The sequence below is a fragment of the Armigeres subalbatus genome, chromosome 2, assembly GCF_024139115.2.
Source record: "Armigeres subalbatus isolate Guangzhou_Male chromosome 2, GZ_Asu_2, whole genome shotgun sequence".
NCBI lineage: Eukaryota > Metazoa > Arthropoda > Insecta > Diptera > Culicidae > Armigeres > Armigeres subalbatus.
The window spans coordinates 290,315,851-290,337,526 of NC_085140.1; the positions used below are offsets into that span (position 1 = coordinate 290,315,851).

The 21,676-nt window shown below is 38.6% G+C and overlaps 1 protein-coding gene across 3 annotated transcripts; it reads left to right on the plus strand.

Annotated features, from left to right (window-relative positions):
• Positions 1–535: 535 nt before the first annotated feature.
• On the plus strand, positions 536–3,344 carry LOC134216518 (glucose-6-phosphatase 2). Of its 3 annotated transcripts, none has more exons than XM_062695383.1 (5): positions 536–670; positions 844–1,050; positions 1,152–1,316; positions 2,248–2,844; positions 2,906–3,344. In XM_062695383.1, the coding sequence occupies exons 2-5, from the start codon at positions 989–991 to the stop codon at positions 3,135–3,137; spliced, it is 1,056 nt and encodes a 351-aa protein (XP_062551367.1). In that variant the 5' UTR covers positions 536–670; positions 844–988; the 3' UTR covers positions 3,138–3,344. The 3 variants fall into 3 exon arrangements, with proteins under 3 accessions (XP_062551367.1, XP_062551369.1, XP_062551368.1); XM_062695384.1 differs by lacking the exon at positions 536–670 and adding an exon at positions 758–780; XM_062695385.1 differs by lacking the exon at positions 536–670 and having other exon boundaries at positions 685–1,054.
• The last annotated feature ends 18,332 nt before the right edge of the window (positions 3,345–21,676 follow it).

The following is a 21,676-nucleotide window of genomic DNA, read 5'->3' on the forward strand; positions in this document are numbered from 1 at the left end:
AAAATCAAAGAAAATTCAGGGGATATTTAAAAAGCTGTTTAAGCTCAGGTTAACCGAGAAATTAATAAATTCCAAGCGTGTAAAAAAAAACTAGGTTTATCATTTTTACTAAAATTTTAGCTAAAAAAAATCGTCAAAGAAAATTATTCCGATTTTGTCACTGTTCCAATTTTATGAACTGAAACCCACGGACCGTGATGATAAAAACGGAACATATCTGTTCTGTATACGCTAAAGGCAAAAATATCTATTAAATATTCTCAATCCAGTAGAAAACCTGAATTGGGGGATAGCGAAGTTGGATTTTTCTCATAATCCGTACGTTAAACCTAACTTCGGAAGTGGTGCGCTGTTTTTATATCGCGAAGCGCTATTCAGCGCACCACTTCCGAAGTTAGGTTCAACGTACGGATTGTGAGAAAAATCCAACTTCGCTAGCCCCCAATTTCGGGTTTCAACTGGATTGAGTATAAATATCTTGAGATTGTTGGTATCGTTTCATCCCTAAGAGTTTCAAAGATTAGATTCATAAATCTAATCTAGTAGTCATGACCGGATTATTAAGCCTTGTCAAATTCGTGCCAAAATATGTAAACAGTCAAGTCTCCCTTTGAGAACACGTGCTTCCTTCCGCGCATGTGCCTGAACTCGGCACCAAAAACCGAGACAGGTATCGATTTTCCGTCAATTCATAAACATACACAACAGCGCTAAAGTCCTTCCTCTTTTTCTGATCCTATATCAGCTGATGCTGACACATCCTCAATTATTTGCACTTCAGTTCGGTTCCCTTCCGTTCCCTCTACTCCTATCTATCGTGGACTAATTCGACCCTTCTCTTAGGTATAGTGAAAAATTTACGCCCTGTCCGCAGCTTTGTCGATTTGAGGTGTCGGTGGCAAAAATAGAAACTGTGATGAGCCCAAAATAATCGGCATAACATCTTTCCAATAATTTTGATCGGTGGTTAACCATTAGCGGCTCGGTTATGAAATTGTATAGTTATATTTTGAAGCGTGAAATTTTTCAGATTTTGTACGTGCAGGATGTGTAAGTAAGAAACGCTTGCCAATCAATCACCCATATAAGCAGTATTCTGGCACTGATTTTGGAGTTCGATTGTTTGTGTTTCGTTCTGCTCTCATTTCCAGTTTTTCGCGATATGAAGACTTCCTGGCCCTCGTTACGAAGGCTTTTGATCCGAAGATACTGTTCCTTACGGTTATTCCACTGGTCGCCGGACTCAGCACTCGTCTTTACTCGAGACTACTTCTGAGCGTTCTGCTAACTGAGTACTTCAATACATTATTAAAATGGTAAGTGTGATACAATGCAGTATCAATCTATACCTACTGATGCTTCCTAAATCATTGTATAAGTCCGAGATTTTCGAATCCATAGTTTGATCTATTGAAATTTATTCGAGTATTATTGAACAATTAGTGCACATGAACGAAAAGTGAATAACCTCGCAAAAATAAGTTTATATAAATGGTAGTAATAAACCAAACTCTCGTTTTTCTGAAAGATCTAAAACATGTGGAGAAGGGCTCGTCCTATTTTCTCAAAATGTTTTAAATAGGTTATTCATTCATTTCGTTTTTATCGGGAGTGAAAAGTTTTATTTATGTATATTTTATTAATTTCTGGAATATCTGATAATAACAATTTTTAACAAAGCCCATAGTACTATTTTTTTTTAAATAAAATTTAATAATTAGTAATAAAGCAAAGAATAGATTAGAAGAAGAAATCGATAAATGTTGACCCACTAAAATTCTTGCCTATTGCTGAACGAATGAACGCTGCCATCAGAGGAATAGTATAACCGTATAACCATAAAAATCAAAGTATCTATAGCCAATAAAATATTAAACAATTTCAAAAATATCGACTGAGATTTCTTTGAAAATCATAACGCGGAATTAGAAATGCAATAAACATTAAAACTAATATTTTACCCGAGGTCATTCCAAGAAATTATCATTAACAATCATAAATTTGCAGCAGTATGGTAGAATGAACAATAGTTATTGTGTAAGAACCGTTCGTACTAAGCATTAAAATTCACGTTAATGAAAAAAGTATGGTCAATTATGGTAGATTTTGTTTAGCATGTAGCAATGTTGTTAAAACCATTTCAGAACACCTTTGTATATACATATATATAATAATAAAATAATAAATTAATAGCTAATATCATAGTTTGATACCATCTACTATACATTTTTACATTTTTTTTTTCAGGATCCTCGCAGAAGACCGCCCTTTTTGGTGGGTTCGAGAAACCAAAGAGTTTACTACGCTCAACCGTCCAAAGTTGTACCAGAACGAGCTAACATGCGAACCGAGTCCGGGGAATCCGTCCGGTCACTTGATGACCTCGACCACTTATTTGTATGTGATATTTTCCGTTCTCGAGGAAGCGGGAATCCAATACGGAAGGACGGTCGTCGTCACACTCCGCGCCTGCTACTATCTGTCGCTGCTTCTGATTTCCGTATCGAGAATGTATTTCGGGTGCCATTTTTTGCATCAGTGCATCATTGGAATACTGCTGGGGGTTGTCATGACCAAGTTAACCATGTCGCTCAGTTTCGAAAAGTATTTGACCAAATTGACACGCAAGAGGAGATTGGGTTATTGTTGCCTTATTTGTCTGGTGCTGCTCGGGGTCTACTGGGGTCAGAAGTTATTCGGAGTGGATCCGCAATGGTCGGTTAAAATGGCCTTTAAATGGTGCGATGATCCGTTCTATTTGGACCCAAGCACAACCCTGGTATTCAGTATTGTACGTCTGACTGGGTCGTTAGTTTCCTTTGCCACCGTAGGACCCGTTTTGAAGTAAGTTTCCTTGCATATATGTACTAACGAACGATACTCTAACCACTTCACGGTTATCCAGGTCTGCACCGCTTGATTTCAGACGAAGTATCCCACTGGTGCTGGTGATGATGACCATGAACTGGGCAGCTGTCAACTACACGCCACGCTACTATGGAGTTATAATTTACTATCTCTACACCTTTTTAATGCATCTGCTTTTCACTTATGGTTACATGCGTCTAGTTCCAGCTGTAGCCAGCGTCGTAATCGATCCTAGAGTACAACGCAACAGCAGGCCTAAAATCAACTAAAATACAGCGATAGGCTGTAAACAAGCGTAGTTTATGATATTATGGCAACTTTGATAATGCTTTTATTCGTGCACATATCAAGCGCATAACCTAGCATCTGCTCAGAGCTCAAATCGTTACTAATACAAATTTCCTAAACTGATTCTAAATAAATTTGAACAAAATATCTTTTCTTATGAATGCTTTATACAACAGTTTACGTAACTATGCTTTATTTGAAGAGTCCTCTACTATCACAATTGAACATTTATTTAAATTTGTTTACAAGAGTAAGTAAAGTATTCTCGGCAGAGTTCCCATTCCGTAGATCTTTTATATGCTGTAACTGGTCGAGGATATGCGATACAGTTATTAAGTTCTCCAAGGCCAGAATCGCCAACAACACTTAAGGGTCTGTCTCAATTGGAGAATTAAACTGAAATTAAACTTAAAAGTGACATTTCAATAATTATCGAATAACCCTGCTCGCAGAGCAAGATTACTTTTGACAGATATCGAATCATTTTGCAACGATGTCTTATTGGAATTGCTGGGTAGCACCAGCCATTCTTATGATCGGGTTATTCGCTAATTTTCGAACTGTCACTTTTAAGTTTAATTCTCCAAATGAAACAGACCCTAAGTCACTGTGTAGGATACCAACTATCAACTATCAACTATCGCTTCACGGGTTGTGGGCTTCATGGGCATGTGGGCTTTCTGCACCAACCTCAGTTTTTGGCAAGTAACATCTTGTGAAGTGAACCAGACAGGACTATACAGATTTGGTAGGTTCTCATACAGAATTGTAAGAAAACCTAAAATCCACCGGTTGGGTGCAGGGAACCGAAAATGTTTTCCACTCGAAAACATCCTAGGCCGGACCGAAAGTGTTCCCTCCCCTCGGATATGTGATCTTGATGCAATGGGTGGGCCTACGCCATTAGCACTGAGATGACAACCAAAGACATATCCTGTCGTGGTGGTATCACATGTTGACTATTTTTGTTTGGTGCCGCGTCACATATCTGGTATAGATGCACTGATTTTACGCATGTGCATGTGCTCCATCGTACATCGTGTCTTGGTGTCGTGAATGGGTCCCGAGTAGACGAAAATAGCTCAATAATATCAAATGTTGATAAGACAGCAAAATGATATATGGACCTGATTGATATAAGAGATAAAAGATCATACGACAATATCAAAATTTTGCGCTAAAATATTATCAGAAGATCAAGTTTGTCAAGTTTGTAATAAGTGATCAATATCATGTGCCACTAGTTTGTTCTTATCCATAGCATATCTAGATATTTAAATGATATTTCGGTGCAAATTTTTGATATTGATGCCTGTTCTTTTATCTCTTATATCAATCAAGTCCATATCATGTTTTGTTATTCTGTTCATGACTTCTGCCCGGGTAATGCAGTCAGAGGCGTTTTTCATCAGTGATAATGATGTGAGATCTCTTCCTTCCGGCAAAACTTTTCTGATGCGTTCCCTGTGACGGTGAGTCGTAGCCACGCTTACATTTAGCTAGCTAGGCATTTATTGATAAACATTGTCTTCAGGACATTCGTAGAGAATCGACTGCTGGATTCAGTGAGTAGAAGTTTTTTCAAAACTTGGAACGTGGTGCCAGTCTTATTTTGTTATGTCTCACTTCAAAGAGCCATAATGAAAAATACCACACAATATGATGATTGTATATGAACAATCTTATGACAACTTCATTCTCGATCATCGTCGCAAAAAAAAAACGATAAAGCTACTTGTTAGAGCAGTTTATAGTTAAAGGCAGCTAAATAAAATTTCTATTTAAAATTAGAAATTTTCCATAAACAATTAGGAAATTTCCAATAATAAAATCAGGGTATGAGCAATAAATAATTATAAAATTTCCACAAATAAAACAAAATTTCCATAAACTATTAAGAATTTTCCACAAAACAAAAATAAATAAGCACTTTTAAAAGCAAAAATAGCAATTATAAAAGAAGAATTTTCCATAAATAAATGAAAATGTTCCACGAAAAAAATACAAAATTTCCATAAATAAATCAATATTAGCAATAAACAATTACAAAATTGTCCACAAAATAAATTTTTTTTTTCCATAGAAAAATAAAAATTTTCCACAAAATAATCAATAAAGAGCAATAAAAAATAAGAAAATTTCCATTAAAAAATGTAGGCTTTCGGAAGACACCGCACGAGTGGAAAAACGTATAACACCGGATTCGGAACAATAAAGAACAACTCGTTCACTCGCGTTACAAGTAAAGATTTATTTAAACGTGTTCAGTATACAAAGGTACTTGAAGAATGAAAATATAGCGGATGAAGATCTTGACATTTATGTTGGTAGCATTGCGAGTGCACGGAAAGAAATAAAAGAGCACTTAAAAACACTCACTGTAACTTCGATGGCGATGTTGTTAAGAAGCGACAATTGCTAGCATTCCTCAACACTCCTCCCCAATTTCAGCTTCACTGCAACATAGCCCCAAACGCCGTGCGAAATATTGATGCTTGATTGGTCCGACTGGTTTCGTTAGAACGTCGGCATCCATGTTCTCGGTTGGACAGTAGTTAAGCCTCACCACACCGTTAGCACAAAGGTCTTTTACAAAATGACGTTTAGTTTCCATGTGCTTGGATCTTTTGCTGCATCTCTCTGAGGTTGCGAAACTTATGCAACCTTGATTGTCTTCCATGACTAACGTTGGTTGTGTGGGCGTTTCTCCAAGATCTTCAAGCAGCCGCCGGAGCCAAACTATTTCCTGGCATGTCTCCGTTAACGCCACATACTCAGCTTCCGTTGTTGAAAGTGTGACACAGTCTTGACGACGACTAGCCCAAGACACAGCCGCACCATTCAGGTAGATGACATATCCCGTTGTTGATTTTCTAGTCGACTTGTCTCCGGCCCAATCGGAATCCGAAAACGCAAGCAAACCATCTTGATTCTCATTTCCGAGCCTCAGTCGCCAATTCTTCGTAGCCTTGAGATAGCGGACTACTCTTTTGACGGCTGTCCAATCAGCTTCCGTGGGAGAGCTGAATCGCCTCCCTAGTATAGCTGTACTGGCCGCAATGTCTGGGCGGGCGCACACAGCTATGTACAAAAGGCCGCCAACAGCACTCCTGAACTTGGTGCTGTCTCCCAGTGGTCTGCTTTCTGATTCATCCTTAATGTATCCCACGTCCATTGGCGTTCTCGCTGTTTTTGCCTCAGTTAAACCGAGACGTGAGGTCAAGTTCTCGATGTTCTGCGCAAGACTGAGACTGTAGACGTCACCGTCCTTGTGTATTTCCAGACCCAGAAAGAACTTCACATTTCCAAGACATGAAATTTCGAAATGTTGTCGTAATTCGGTATACACTAGGCTGATCTCCTCCTCGCATACACAGCCCACCAAAAAATCATCCACGTAAACAATTATGTACACAGTAGTCCCATTTCTCGTCGCAACAAACAAACAAGGGTCCGCCGCACTAGCTTCGAAACCCATACCCACAAGCACACTGTTAAGCTTTAGATTCCAGCATCTTGCACTTTGCTTTAACCCGTAAATGCTCCGCTGAAGCCGACAAACCATCTCCTCCTTGCCATGCTCTTCGTAACCTTGAGGCTGCCGCATATAAATTTCTTCGTCGATCTCACCGTACAGGTACGCAGTTCGAATGTCCAAGTGTTTTAGCACCAGTTTCTTCCTTCCAGCTAGAGCCAAAAGAGTTCTCAGAGTGGCGTGTTTCGTCACGGGTGCAAAGACCTCATCGTAGTCGACACCAAAACACTGAGTGAAGCCCTGTGCAACTACGCGAGCTTTAAACCTTGCTATTTCTCCAGACTCGTTACGTTTTACCTTATATACCCAGCGACTCCCAACAACACGCTTTCCGGTAGGCAAGGGTACCAACTTCCATGTCCCATTCACGTAATGCGACTGCATCTCGTTGTCCATGGCCTCCTTCCAGAAACCACTTTCTGCAGACGTCACTGCATCGTTGTAATCGGTAGGTTCAGCAGTGTTAAGCATAACTTTACCAACTACGAAGTCTGACAAGCGATCTGGCAAAACTCCTTGTGTTCGCCGGTTAGATCGCCTGACACGTTCACTACTGGCCGTACATTCACCTCCTTCTTGTTTCAAGTGCAGTGGGTCACCTGTGTCAGAAACGTCCAAATCAAAATATTCCTCTGCTTCACTGGCCACACTGCTTTCATCATTGTGGGCATCGGGACCATTAACTTTCTCGGTAGCTGGTTTCTCCTCCTGCTCTAAAGACCATTCCACCTCGTTTCCATCTGTGGTTGGTGTCTCCTCCTGGCTAGACCCGTCGTTAAGCTCCAGAAATCTAGCATCGCGGCTTATCGTCACTATATCCGTAGATGTATCTACAAAACGATACGCTTTATGCTTATCTGAATATCCTATAAACCTTAGCTTCACTGACTTGCTTTCAAACTTGCCCCTTTTAACATCCGGGACGTGCACGTACGCAGGACACCCATACACTTTAAAATGTCCCAATTCTGGTTTTCTCCCAAACCATTTCTCATAAGGAGTGGTATCAACTGAGCGAGATGGCAGTCTGTTTTGGAGATATGCAGCTGAAACAACTGCTTCGCCCCAGTATCGCTTTGGCAATCTAGCGTCAAGTAACATAGTCGTCGCCATCTCCTGAAGGGACCTATTTTTTCTTTCAGCGACGCCATTTTGCTGAGGAGTATAAGCGGTAGTAAATTGCGCCCTAATTCCCTCCTCAGCAAAGAACTTTTGTAACCTTTTGTTGGCATATTCGCCACCTCCGTCGGAGCGTACAATTCTTGGCTTCCGACCGAATAAATTTTCAGAGTAGCGCACATACTCAATAATCTTGTCAGCTGCATCTGATTTTCGCTCAAGGAGATATACAACAGTGTAGCGACTAAAGTCGTCTATCATTGTCATCAAAAATCTTTTGCCACCAGGTGTCGTTGTACTCATTGGACCACACAGATCAGTATGAACCAAATCTAGTACACGGGTAGATTTCCTCTCGGCCGCCTTTGGGATTGGGGTCCTAGCCAGTTTTCCCTCAAGACACGGCTCACATGTCTCCTTAATGCCACAATTTTTAATATTCATTCCGACACCCAGCTTCTCCTTAGTAATGCGCTGTATCACAGTGGGATCCCGATGCCCAAGACGTCTATGCCATTGATGAATACAATTAAGCAAGTGTGGATTTTGTTGGTTACCTCAGCAAGCTTCAGCTTATAAAGACATCCTGATCGTTCTCCAACGACGACGGCTCTTCCGGATGAATCGATGATTTTACAGCCAGTTGCATTGAACACCGCAGTGAATCCCTTAGCGGCCAGCCGGTCAACAGACACTAGGCCACTCGTGAGGGACGGCACGAACAACACACCTTCCAATTTCACCTCCATCAATTTTCCATCACTATCTTGATTTCGAATCACGACATCACCATAGCCTTTCGTTTCGGCTAATTTACCGTCTGCCATAATCACATTGTGTCCCGATTTCTTCGTTAAGTTAATAAAGTACCGCTCATCGTTTGCCATATGGCAACTTGCACCGCTGTCAACAATCCACGAGCTTTTCTCATCACTGCCCATCATGAAACACACACTTCCACAACGTTCTTCTGTAGCCTGCTTCGCGTTGGATTTTTCTTCGGACTTCTTCTTATCCCCTCTCTCACTGTCAAAACTGTACTTCTTTTTCTGCCACAAGTGACAGTTTCTTCGCAAATGTCCCGGCTTTTTGCAATAAAAGCACACCCTTTCTGCAGACGCCCTGGTGCACGGTTTTCACACCACTTTGTACTGCTTTCATTGCACTTCTAGAATCACCCGATCGCTCTCTCTTCCGCTCGTATTCATCGAGCAACTTCGTTTTAACTAACTGCATCGTTAAGTCAGCATCAGGACGGCTCTCCAAGGCCGTCACCAGCCCTGCATATGAGTCGGGTAGGCTCCGCAATATCATTGCGATCCGCAAGGAATCTTCCAAATTTTGGCCAGCCGCGGTCAGTCTTTCAAAAAGATCGTCCAAGCACATCAAATGGCTTTCCAAATTTCCATTCTCTTCAAGGTTCAAGCTGCACAACCGCTTTAACAACGACACGCGCGACGTCATCGTGGTTTTTTCGTGATAATTACGCAAACACTCCCAAAAGTCTTTTGCACTAGCCGCGTCTTTCACGATCGCTAATTGATTGTCCTCAATGCAAAGTCCGATCGTAGCGCGAGCTTTTCGATCATCTTTGATCCAGTCTTCATCATCGTCATCATCACTTTTTGGGTCACACACGACGTACCACAGATCTTCTCGTGTCAATAGCATCTCCATGCGAAACTTCCAGATCTGCCAATTATGATTGGACAGTTTCGCAAAAGAGAATTTACTCGCGTCCGCCATTTTTACACACGATGGCCAAACAAACTAAACACCACTTTCAACGCGAAAACGAACAAAAATTTTCCATCAACTCCGGAATTTCACTGGGTCTCATAACCTGTAGGCTTTCGGAAGACACCGCACGAGTGGAAAAACGTATAACACCGGATTCGGAACAATAAAGAACAACTCGTTCACTCGCGTTACAAGTAAAGATTTATTTAAACGTGTTCAGTATACAAAGGTACTTGAAGAATGAAAATATAGCGGATGAAGATCTTGACATTTATGTTGGTAGCATTGCGAGTGCACGGAAAGAAATAAAAGAGCACTTAAAAACACTCACTGTAACTTCGATGGCGATGTTGTTAAGAAGCGACAATTGCTAGCATTCCTCAACAAAAAATACAAGAAAGCAATAAAGCTGATGAAATTTTACATGAACTTTAAACGCTTTTAAAGAAGGGGTCGTATATGGAAAAAAAGCACAGTTTGATTGCTTTTTTATATTTCTTTATGGAAATTTTTTTTTTATTGCTTTTTATTGATCATTTCGTGGAAATTTTTTATTTTGTTATGGAAAAAATATATTTATTTTGTGGAAATTTTTGTAATTGTTTATTGCTAATGTTGATTTATTTATGGAAATTTTGTATTTTTTTTCGTGGAACATTTTCATTTCTTTATGGAAAATTCTTCTTTTATAATTGCTATTTTTGCTTTTAAAAGTGCTTATTTATTTTTGTTTAGTGGAAAATTTTTAATTGTTTATGGAAATTTTGTTTTATTTGTGGAAATTTTATATTTATTTATTGCTCATACCCTGATTTATTTATTGGCAATTTTCTATTTTCTTATGGGAATTTTCTAATTGTTTAGGGGGAGTATTTATTTTAGTCATAGTTAAAGGCAACCTTGCAAAGAGTTGGTAATAGAATAAACTAAATTCTTTAACAGTTTCCACTTTCACATGATAGGTAAGGTGGACACTTATATGAAAATATTCCAAATCATTTTTATGAGACGTATACCCCTTAAAAATAAAGTTTTTTGCTCCCAGAAGCTACTATAAAAATTTCAGCCATATCCGTCAAGTCTAAATGGATGCTCAACGAGCGAGAAGTTTATATGTGAAAAATTTACTAAATATATGGGAAAATGCATGCTTTTTACTTTTTTATCTCTAGGTGGCGCTGTAGCTATTCAATCCCGCTCATTAGTGACATTTACTATCAATATTACGAAAAGGCTCCCAAAAACCGCGAGTGATTTTGTCAAAAAACTAGAAAGTTATACCTATATGAAAAAAGTTGAAAAAAAATTGAAAGTATGCATTTTCCCATATATTTAGTAAATTTTTCACATATAAACTTCTCGCTCGTTGAGCATCCCGTTAGACTTGACGGATCTGGCTGAAAATTTTATAGTAGCTTCCGGGAGCAAAAAACTTTATTTGAACTTATATGATTTTGAATTTTTTCATATAAGTCTGGTCCACCTCATTGGGGAGACTTGATCCCCTTTTCTGATTTCACATACATACGTGATTTCCACACAGACTCTCTAAGAAATAATTGTTGTTATTGATACACAATCGATTTTTTTGGAGTGCTGTCAAAAATCGACTTTAAAAATATTCGAGGGAAATGGATCCCTCCCCAAGAACTTGATAAAATTAGAAAGGTGTCCTCAGATTTTTAAAATATTTTTCATTCAAAATACGCAGAATTTTCGAATTGCTGTGCGTATACATGAACGATTTTTGTTATTGAATTTGACAGCACATGCAATTTTAAAATTAGGGGAGACTTGATCCCCTTTCTATGACATTTTCGTAATAAATATTTTTTCCTGCCAACCCTTCATCAAATCTGTCAAATCTACAAAAAAAATGGTGTCAGGCCATTTGGCCGAATGCCGTTTGGCCGAACGCCATTTGGCAGAATGCCGTTTGGTCGAATGGGCCGTTTGGCCGATTATTAAAAAAAATTGACCTCAAATTACGAGTAACGAAGAGTGAGAAATGAAACGTGAGTAATGAGAAGTGAGAAGTGAAAAGAGAAAAGTGAACAGAGAACTTCTTCGTTCTTCTTTCTTCTCCTTCTTCCTGCTTCATTCTTCTCCTTCTTCCTCCTTCTTCCTCCTTCTTCCTCCTTCTTCTTTCTTCCTTCTTCTTTCTTCTCCTTCTTCCTCCTTCTTCTTCCTTCCTTTTCCTTCCTTCCTTCTTCATTCCCCTTTCTTTCTTCTTTCTTCTTCCTTCTTTCTAATTCCTTCTTTCTTCCCCCTTCTTCCTTTTTTCTTCTTCCTTCTTCCTTCTTCTTTATTTCTTCTTCTTTCTTCCTTCTTCCATTTTCCTTCTTTCTTTTTCCTTTCTTCCTTCTTCCTTCTTCCTTCTTCCATTTCCCTTCTTCCTTGTTCCTTCTTCCATTTTCCTTCTTCCTTGTTCCTTCTTCCTTGTTCCTTCTTCCTTCTTCCTTGTTCCTTCTTCCTTGCTTCTTCTTCCTTCTTCCATTTTCCTTCTTTCTTCTTCCTTTTTCCCTTTTTTCCTTCTTTCTTCTTCCTTCTACCTTCTACCTTCTTCCATTTTCCTTCTTCTTTATTCCTTCTTGCTTCTTCCTTCTTCCTTCTTCCTTCTTCTTCCTTCTTCCTTCTTCCTTCTTCCTTCTTTCGACTTCCTTCTTCCTTCTTTCTACTTCCTTCCAAGGATGTTAACGATCATTCAGTAATTTGCGTTCGATCATTTAGTAGTTTGTCAATAACACATTTCAGAAGCTGAAATTCAAAATATGTTGGATGGTGGACTTCTAGTGCGAAGGTTTTTCTACAACTCTGCCTAATGATTCGTTGTTTGGATTCCACTAGTAACGGAGTTATAGCTATAGTTTCAGTAACTTAGACTAAACGATACCAAAATTCCAATTATTTAGTTAAAGTTACTGCAACTAGCGCTCTAACTTCGTTATTAGTTGAATTCTAATAACGAACCATTAAGCAAAGTTGTGGAAAAACCTTCGCATTAGAAGTCCACCATACAATATGATTTGAAATTCAGCTTCTGGAATGTGTTATTGACAAACTACTAAATGATCGAACGCAAATTACTGAATGATCGTTAACATCCTTGCTTCCTTCTTCCTTCTTTCTACTTCCTTCTCCTTCTTCTTCCTTCAGCCTTCTCCATTCTTCCTTCTTCTTTCTTCCTTCTTCCTTCTTCCTTCTTTCTTCTTTCTTCCTTCTTCTTTCTTCCTTCTTTTTACCTCCTTCTTTCTACTTCCTTCTTCTTTCTTCCTTCTTTAAACTTCCTTCTTTCTACTTCCTTCTTCCTTCTTTCTTCTTCCTTCTTCCATATTTTTGTCTTCCTTCTGCCTTCTTTCTTCACTATTCTTCCTTCTTCCATCTTCTTTCTTCCTTTTCCCTTCTTTCTTCCTACCTTCCTTGTTTTTCTTTTTTCTTCCTTGATTCTTTCTTCCTCTTTGGTTCTTTCGTCTTTCTCTTTCCTTCTTATTTGTTTATTTTTGTTTTTTTTCAAACAAAAAAATTAGAAGCCTGAGAACAAATTTATATATATATTTTTTTAATTTTTTCGTCAAATTTTTATATGGGTGACTAATGGGAGATCAAGTGTCGCCATATTGAGGCAAAAACTTCCAAATCCAAATAACCTTAAAATTTTGATGGAATGTTGACATTTTCGTCAGTACAGATCATTAAGTATATTTATGGCTTTATGCTGTGAAAAAATGAAAGCATTTGGTCATTGTTATAAAAAGTTGTTCAAATTTTGCGTGACCAACAAAAAAATCTTTAGGAAGGTCAAAACATAAAAACCGCCCTGCAGAATTAATAAGGTTGTCAATCCAAAAAAACAACTCACCACATAAAGGTCATTTGTCTAGAGGATCTATACTGAAAAATACACTAGAACAAAACCACTTTAGTTCTAATAAAACAGGGGGTGATCAAGTCTCCCCACCTCCCACCTTTGAAATTATTATTTTAACCATTGATCATTAACTAGTTTGCATTCACTTACATTTTATTTTAGTGTCGAGTCGATTCCAAATCCAAACCTACTCTCCTCTCATCCTTATCCTACCCCATGGCGTTCAAGTGGTCTGCAAGGGCTCTTCTGTCATTACCCTCTAAATTATCGGCCTTGGATTGACTTGCGCTCTCATTGTCCCACCAAACGCTGCAAAATGGAAATAAATACGTCCTAGTCCGGACCGAGAGTTGAGCTCGCCATCCCTGGATCGACCATCTTATGACTTTGCGGCCATCCTATGACTTTGCTCGCTGGCAATCAACGTGGGCTCATTAGTGGTGGTAGTGAAATGGTGCTGGATGGTGAAAAATTTGAATTGGTAGTAGAATTCATGCATTTTTGAACATTAGTGACGTGCGATAATAATGTTACCTGGGAGATGGAAAAACGTATTGCATCTGCGCATAGGACTTATTACGGATTTCGTAACCAGCTTAAGTCCTGTAGTCTGCAAACGAAGAATAAGCTTGCGCTGTACACTGATAGAAAAATCCACTGAAATTTACGCTAAAAATCATGCACATAAATGGAACGCCATTATTAGCGTAATTCCATGCGGGATAGGGCCTGAATGTATACAATATTTGACGTGAGTCATCAATATTGCATGCAAGTTGCAAACAAACTTATTAGGAAGGGCATCATTTTAGCGTAAATTTCCGCATCACAAGTTTTACACGCTGTTTACTTTTCATTATTTTTTTCAGTGTATTCTACTCTGATTCTTCCGGTGGCTTTATTCGGCCTTTACACATGACCGTTAAAGGAGGCTGATCGGAGTGTTTGAGCGAACGTAAGGTGCTGCGGACAGTACTCGGCGGTAAACAGGAGAACGGTATCTGGCGGCATCGCATGAATCACGAGTTGTACCAGGTGTATAGAGGGCTGGATATTGATAAGCTTATACCACACGGCGGTCTACGGAGGGCTGGACACGATGTTCGTATGCCGGAAGAACGTCAAGCGAAGATGATATTTACAAGAGAACCCGGAAGAGGCCGTATGCTTCATGGAAGTCCGCGTACACAATGGCTTTGTGCTGTTGAAGAGGACTTGAGAGCGCTCAACGTTCAGGGCGAAGGGAGTGGTCCAGTGGAGAAGGATACTACATTCCGCGTAGGTTCTTCGAAGAGCTGTAGCCCATCAAGTTTAAGTAAGTATGTGCATATCATTTTAAAAAATACTAATTAGTAACTATGCATTTGGGGCCCTCCTTAGTCGTGCGGTAAGACGCGCGGCTACAAAGCAAGACCATGCTGAGGGTGGCTGGGTTCGATTCCCGGTGCCGGTCTAGGCAATTTTCGGATTGGAAATTGTTTCGACTTCCCTGGGCATAAAAGTATCAACGTGTTAGCCTCATGATATACGAATGCAAAAATGGTAACTTGGCTTAGAAACCTCGCAGTTAATAACTGTGGAAGTGCTTAATGAACTAAGCTGCGAGGCGGCTCTGTCCCAGTGTGGGGATGTAATGCGAATAAGAAGAAGAAGAAGAAGAAGAATAATGAGGAAAAATCAGACCGCATCGTGCTTTCGTGCTGTGCGGTTCTTTCTCTCTTTGCGGAAGGAAGTTTTTAATACTACCCGAAGCTATTTTAATTTCAACGGTGCTTCTTAGCGCTATTCCTACCCACTGATCCCGTTACGATCTTTGCAAGGACCCGTGCCTTCGTTTTACGTTGGACCCGTTTGCGGAAGTAAAATTCCGACAAGCGGTGGTAATCCTGCAGGGACACCGTTCTGGGAAAAAACCTCTTAGAAGGTCACGTCTCCACGCTCAGCCAGGAGCATTAATAAAAACAAGAGGAAGGGGGAGTCTCTGAATTCTCCACTTCCTTCAAAGAAACAAGGTTTCAAAACCGTCCTGCCCAAGCGCGGAAAAAATAGAAGGAAGCTGGAGACTTCAGATATTCCTTCTAAATCTAACGTTGACATTATTTCTTCTCCCATCGAACTGAGCAATCAGTTCGATTTGATTAATAACGAATTTGAGGAAATCGAATCTACCTCTAGCCCAGGTGATTCGATTCATGCGAAGAAACAACGAATTCCGCCAATTGTGGTATCTGTTGCCGAGTTTTCTGGCTTTCGGAATGAAATCTTGAGTAACCTTCGGGGGATCAAGGTTTCATTTCAGATTGCTAGGAAGGGTGACTGCCGCGTTTTGCCGGGATCCTTTGACGATCGCAAACGTCTTCTCCAGTATTTAACTGAGAAGCGCCATAAATTCTTCACATACGACGACAAAACTGAGCGATTGTTCAAAGTCGTCTTGAAAGGTCTCCCCAGTGATGATAAATCACTGGATGAGATTAAAATTGAAATTTCTCAATTACTTGGATTTTCACCAGTCCAAGTAATTAAGATGAAAAAGAAATCCCATTCTGGTACTTCCCAGAGGGGCATTTCTCAAGAATTTTATTTAGTTCACTTTAACAAAAGTGAACTAAATAATATGAAAAGTTTGGAAAAGGCCTGTATTATTTCCCATGTCCGCGTTACATGGGAACATTTCCGCAGGCCTGGGGTAAAATTTCCAAAACCCCACTCAATTACGTAAGTGCCAAAAGTGGGTCTCGGAACTAAACATTGCCACAAGGATGCTAAATGCATGATTTGTGGTGGAACCTCTCACGCCAAGGACGCCTGTCCTGTGAGGGAAGATTCCAAAAAATTAAATGTGCCAATTGTGGGGCCAATCATAAATCTAATTTTTGGAAATGCCCTTCACGCAAAAAAGTTTTGAATTCCCGTGCAAAATTGATGACGGCAAATTCCAATCGGATCCCAGATTCGACGGGTAGAAATTTTTCAAACGCTCAAATTTCGAAACCAGTTACCGGTCGAGCAATTCATACCCACCACAATTCACAAACAAATTTTGCCGCTCGCCAACGGGTAGCAAGCACTTCAGTAAATTCCAATTTTTCCAATGTACCTACGTATGCAAACATCGCTGCTGGTAGACAAAATTTCTCTTCTCAAAATGAGGTTTATACCCATGTCCCAACGGAAAATAACGGTCATGTTGCCGATTCAGGTAGCATGACTGCTTCCGATTTTGATTTTTTAACTGGACAATTGCATCACATGATTGATGCAATGTTCAAAGCAAATACCATTCCTGAAGCTGTCCAGGTTGGTATAAAGTACACACAAAAAATTGTTATCGGACTCCGTTTCAATGGATCCAAATAATTGTGTGAAAGTTCTAAATTGGAATGCCCGTTCTCTAAAGGGTAAGGAAGATGAATTATTCAACTTCCTAACAGTTCATAATGTGCATATTGCCATTATAACAGAAACCTATTTAAAACCAGGACTCTCCATTAAAAGAGATCCAAATTATTTTATCTACAGAAATGATCGTCTTGACAGCGCCTGTGGTGGGGTCGCCATTGTCATTAATAGACGTTTCAAACATACATTATTTTCTTCGTTCGAAACCAAAGTTTTTGAAACCTTGGGAGTTTCTGTTGAAACAAATTTTGGAAAATTTTCCTTCATTGCAGCTTACTTGCCTTTTCAATGCAATGGGCAGCAAAAGAATTTGTTGAAAGCTGATCTTCAAATTCTGACTCGCAACAAATCAAAATTCTTCGTAATTGGTGACTTCAATGCCAAACACCGTTCATGGAATAATGCTCAAAGCAATTCCAATGGTAAAATTTTATTTGAAGATTGTTCTGCGGGATATTATACTATTCAATATCCCAATGGACCAACTTGTTTTTCTTCCAGTCGAAATCCTTCTACAATTGATTTAGTTTTAACGGATTCAAGTCAGCTGTGTGGCCAATTGGTAACTCATGCTGACTTTGACTCTGATCACCTTCCTGTGACGTTTGAAATCTCACAAGAAGCCATTTATAATCCAATCAGCTCTACTTTTAATTATCATAGAGCTGATTGGGATTTATATAAAACGTATATCGATAGGAATTTTGATGCTGATATTCCTCTCGATACCAAAAGTGATATTGATAATGCTCTCGTATCTTTGACAAATTTAATTGTCGAAGCCAGAGGCATTGCAATTCCTAAATGTGAAATTAAATTCAACTCCATTATTATTGACGACGATCTTCAGCTACTGATCCGTCTTAAAAATGTGAGGCGAAGGCAATACCAAAGAACTCGCGATCCCACTTTAAAAGTTATTTGGCGAGATTTGCAAAATGAAATTAAAAAACGTTTCGCTATTCTGAGAAATACCAACTTTGAGAATAATGTCTCGAAGTTGGATCCCAGTTCGAAACCCTTTTGGAAATTAACGAAAATTCTTAAAAAACCTCAAAAGCCAGTTCCAGCGCTTAAAGAGGGAAATAAAATTTTATTATCAAATGGCGAAAAGGCTCAAAAACTTGCTCAGCAGTTCGAGAGTGCCCATAATTTAAGTCTAGGTCTCACTAGTCCAATTGAGGATCAGGTTACACGAAGCTTCGAAGACATTCTCAACCAAGATAATGTTTTTGACCCTTCGTTGGGAACTAATTTGGATGAAGTGAGATCTATTACTAGAAAATTTAAAAATATGAAAGCCCGGGTGATGATGGTATTTTCTACATACTTATCAAAAAACTTCCTGAGAGCTCTTTATCCTTTTTGGTTAATTTATTTAACAAATGTTTTCAATTGGCATACTTCCCAGATAAATGGAAAAACGCCAAAGTTGTTCCAATTTTGAAGCCGGACAAAAATCCAGCTGAGGCTTCTAGTTATCGTCCAATCAGTTTGCTTTCTTCAATAAGCAAACTGTTTGAAAAGATTATTTTAAATAGAATGATGGTTCATATTAATGACAATTCTATTTTTGCTGATGAGCAATTTGGTTTTCGCCATGGGCATTCAACCACTCATCAGTTATTAAGAGTTACGAACTTAATTCGGCTCAACAAATCTGAAGGATATTCGACTGGAGTTGCTCTTCTTGATATAGAGAAAGCATTTGATAGTGTTTGGCATGAAGGTTTGATTGTAAAATTGATGAATTTTAATTTTCCTCTGTACATTATTAAACTGATCCAAAATTATTTATCAGATCGCTCACTGCAGGTAAACTATCAGAATTCTAAATCTGATAGATTACCTGTTAGAGCTGGTGTTCCCCAAGGCAGCATACTGGGGCCCATATTGTATAACATTTTTACTTCTGACTTACCTGATTTACCACCAGGGTGTCAAAAATCTTTGTTTGCAGATGACACAGGTCTCTCAGCCAAAGGGCGAAGCCTTCGTGTCATTTGTAGTAGATTGCAATAAAGTTTGGATATTTTCTCCACTTACTTGCAAAAATGGAAAATTTCCCCGAATGCTTCCAAAACTCAGCTTATAATTTTCCCACATAAGCAGAGAGCTTCTTATTTGAAACCTTCTAGCAGACATATTGTCACTATGAATGGGGTTCCAATTAATTGGTCTAGCGAAGCTAAATATTTAGGACTTCTGCTAGATCAAAAATTAACTTTTAAAAATCACATTGAAGGCCTTCAAGCCAAATGTAACAAATATATTAAGTGTCTATATCCACTTATAAACAGAAAATCAAAACTTTGTCTTAAGAACAAGCTTTTGATTTACAAACAAATTTTTAGACCAGCCATGTTGTATGCTGTGCCAATATGGACTAGTTGCTGCAATACCAGAAAGAAGGCACTTCAGAGGATTCAAAATAAAATTTTGAAAATGATTCTGAAGTTACCTCCGTGGTATAGTACCAATGAACTTCATAGAATTTCTAATATTGAGACATTGCAACAAATGTCCAACAAAATAATTTCGAATTTTAGAAAAAAATCGTTGCAATCTTCTATTGCAACGATTAGCTCCTTGTACCCTTAGTATAAATTAGGTTAAGTTTAGTTTAAGTAGAAAACATTGTAATTCCTACATGGTTTAATTCAACCAGAGGAAATATCGTAACTGCCAGAGGCAATTGAAATGTATTAATAATATCTAAAAGCGTAACATAGCAAATAAGGATGATAGTGTTAAGAAAACACGGAACACCTAGTCTAAGAGATAAATGCATGTATTAGATAATTAGCAAATAAAATTAGTTAAAAAAAAAAAAAAAAAAAAAAAAAAAATGAGGAAAAACAAACGTTTTCCCTGCCAAATGAAATCGAATCGCAGAGCAAACGTTGAAACTTAATTTGTGAATATGTACATAATATATGTTTATGCTAATTAACTAATCTTAGGCGAGACGAAGTTCGGCGGGTTAGTTAGTTAAATATAATTGCACACAAACAGTAGAATAAAAAGCCTACGTAATAGGAAGAAATGCAAAACATTTCTCACCGTACGTTGAATGTGGTTAAGCTGCTCTATACGATTCACTTTTGCTTTCTGCGCATTAGCAAATCCTGTCGGTCGGGTTGCCCATCTGGCACTCTGTGGGAAGGTGCACTCAACTGTCCACTTCCAGTAAACCGATCCAGTTTTGTCGCTGCAACCATAAATAAGATCAATGCCAATGTTAGTTCACATGCGCTCATACTTCCCCGTACGACTACCTCGTAAATAGCTTCGCCCATATTTTTGCTCAACGCTTGTGGCTTACACTTTGCGCACGCTCAAACGCTGTAGAGAACATTTTTTTTTCAATATTCTCCGGCGTTCCAGAACCAGCAACGATCGGTATTTTAGCATACTGCATGTTTTGTTTAGCGTAGACTTGAAAAATTTTGTTTATCTGATGACCAGTAATTAAAAATGCCTTTTAATCAGATCAGAAAAAATAATTAATTTTATTTTACTGTTGAATGCTATCAATTATTTATTTTTAGGCTAATATTTACTAGACTTAAGTTTAGTTACTGTGCATGAATGTAATTATTAAGGCTGGTCTTTGAATATAAAAGTTGAAGTTTTTCCGAAATTATGAACTCTGATGTCGAACACCGGATAAATCATATAATCTTGGTTTATTGTTTTCGATCATATAATCTTGGGCCAGTCTAACATTTATGTAGGAAATATTAAACTTGGAAGCCGATCGGGTCGAGGGAACTGGTCAATACCACTTTTGGCTCTTATTGGATCGGCTACTGCAGTTATTGCTCACTGTATTCCATTATAATAATGTGTGTATAGATATTAAATATACGAAAGTATGCAGAGAACTAGTTAATAGATTCGCGTATCGTTGCCCATAGTAGGTTGGTGTCTATCAGATGGGAAGGAATACCCAATAATGTATGAGAATAGCTTGCCAACTGTCAACGGACACAACGCGATACGAGACACTTAATCGCTGATCGTAAAGATATATCTAATTTGCACTGCGTATTTCATGCTTTTTTATTGTGTTTGTTTAGACCCCAGAACGACTTCATTGACCGCTTGGAACGTGCGGAGGCGTTGTATATAGAGGCACTATAATCATAAAATGTCGACCATTGGTTCAATGATGCCTGGCAGTTAGTCTAATGAAAATCTCGTTGTAAACAAATTTATAGCCGTCATCGGTATAACGATCGAATGGATCATAAATCATAGAAAAGTAACATAAAAGAAATTTCTGGCAGTTTGAGGTTTATTGGAGGTAGTTTGTATGCAATATTCTATACACAAATAGGGAAGAAGCACTATTTTTCGCCTACTCCACAATGTCTCGCCATTTTTTAAATCATTTACCCCAAACCAATTTACTCGCAACCAATGCTGTCTATTGTTTCCTATTGAAAATTGGGCTGATCAGACTATGGGATCAAAAGTTATGGCCAAAACACTATTTTTTATGCGCTAAAAACACTCATTAATATTTTTTTAGTATTTTTTGCTCGAGAAAGGCACCAACACCGCTAGGTGGAATAATCAGGGTTTTATCTTTTTTTCGATCGCAGTCTATACTGCCGCTAACCGCAAGTCGAGCACATCTGTATATGGGGCTCCATATACAGATGTGCTCGACTTGCGGTTAGCGGCAGTATAAGTTTGTTTCTTCTTTCATGGTTTGAGTTTTCCAGCTTTAAGACTCAAGAATGTCGATCAAGCATCAAATAACATTTATTTTCATCAACCTTTACTTCACATTATACATTTTATATATCTTTTCGAACCCATTCTATAACTTTGTTTCTGCTTTTGTG

Bases quoted from the DNA above. Each gene is read 5' to 3' on its own strand.
- LOC134216518 (XM_062695383.1), top strand. From the start codon at position 989: ATGAAATTGTATAGTTATATTTTGAAGCGTGAAATTTTTCAGATTTTG. The intron at 1,051-1,151 runs GTAAGTAAGAAA...TCTCATTTCCAG, and splicing joins ATTTTGTACGTGCAGGATGT to TTTTTCGCGATATGAAGACT. The intron at 2,845-2,905 runs GTAAGTTTCCTT...ACGGTTATCCAG, and splicing joins ACCGTAGGACCCGTTTTGAA to GTCTGCACCGCTTGATTTCA.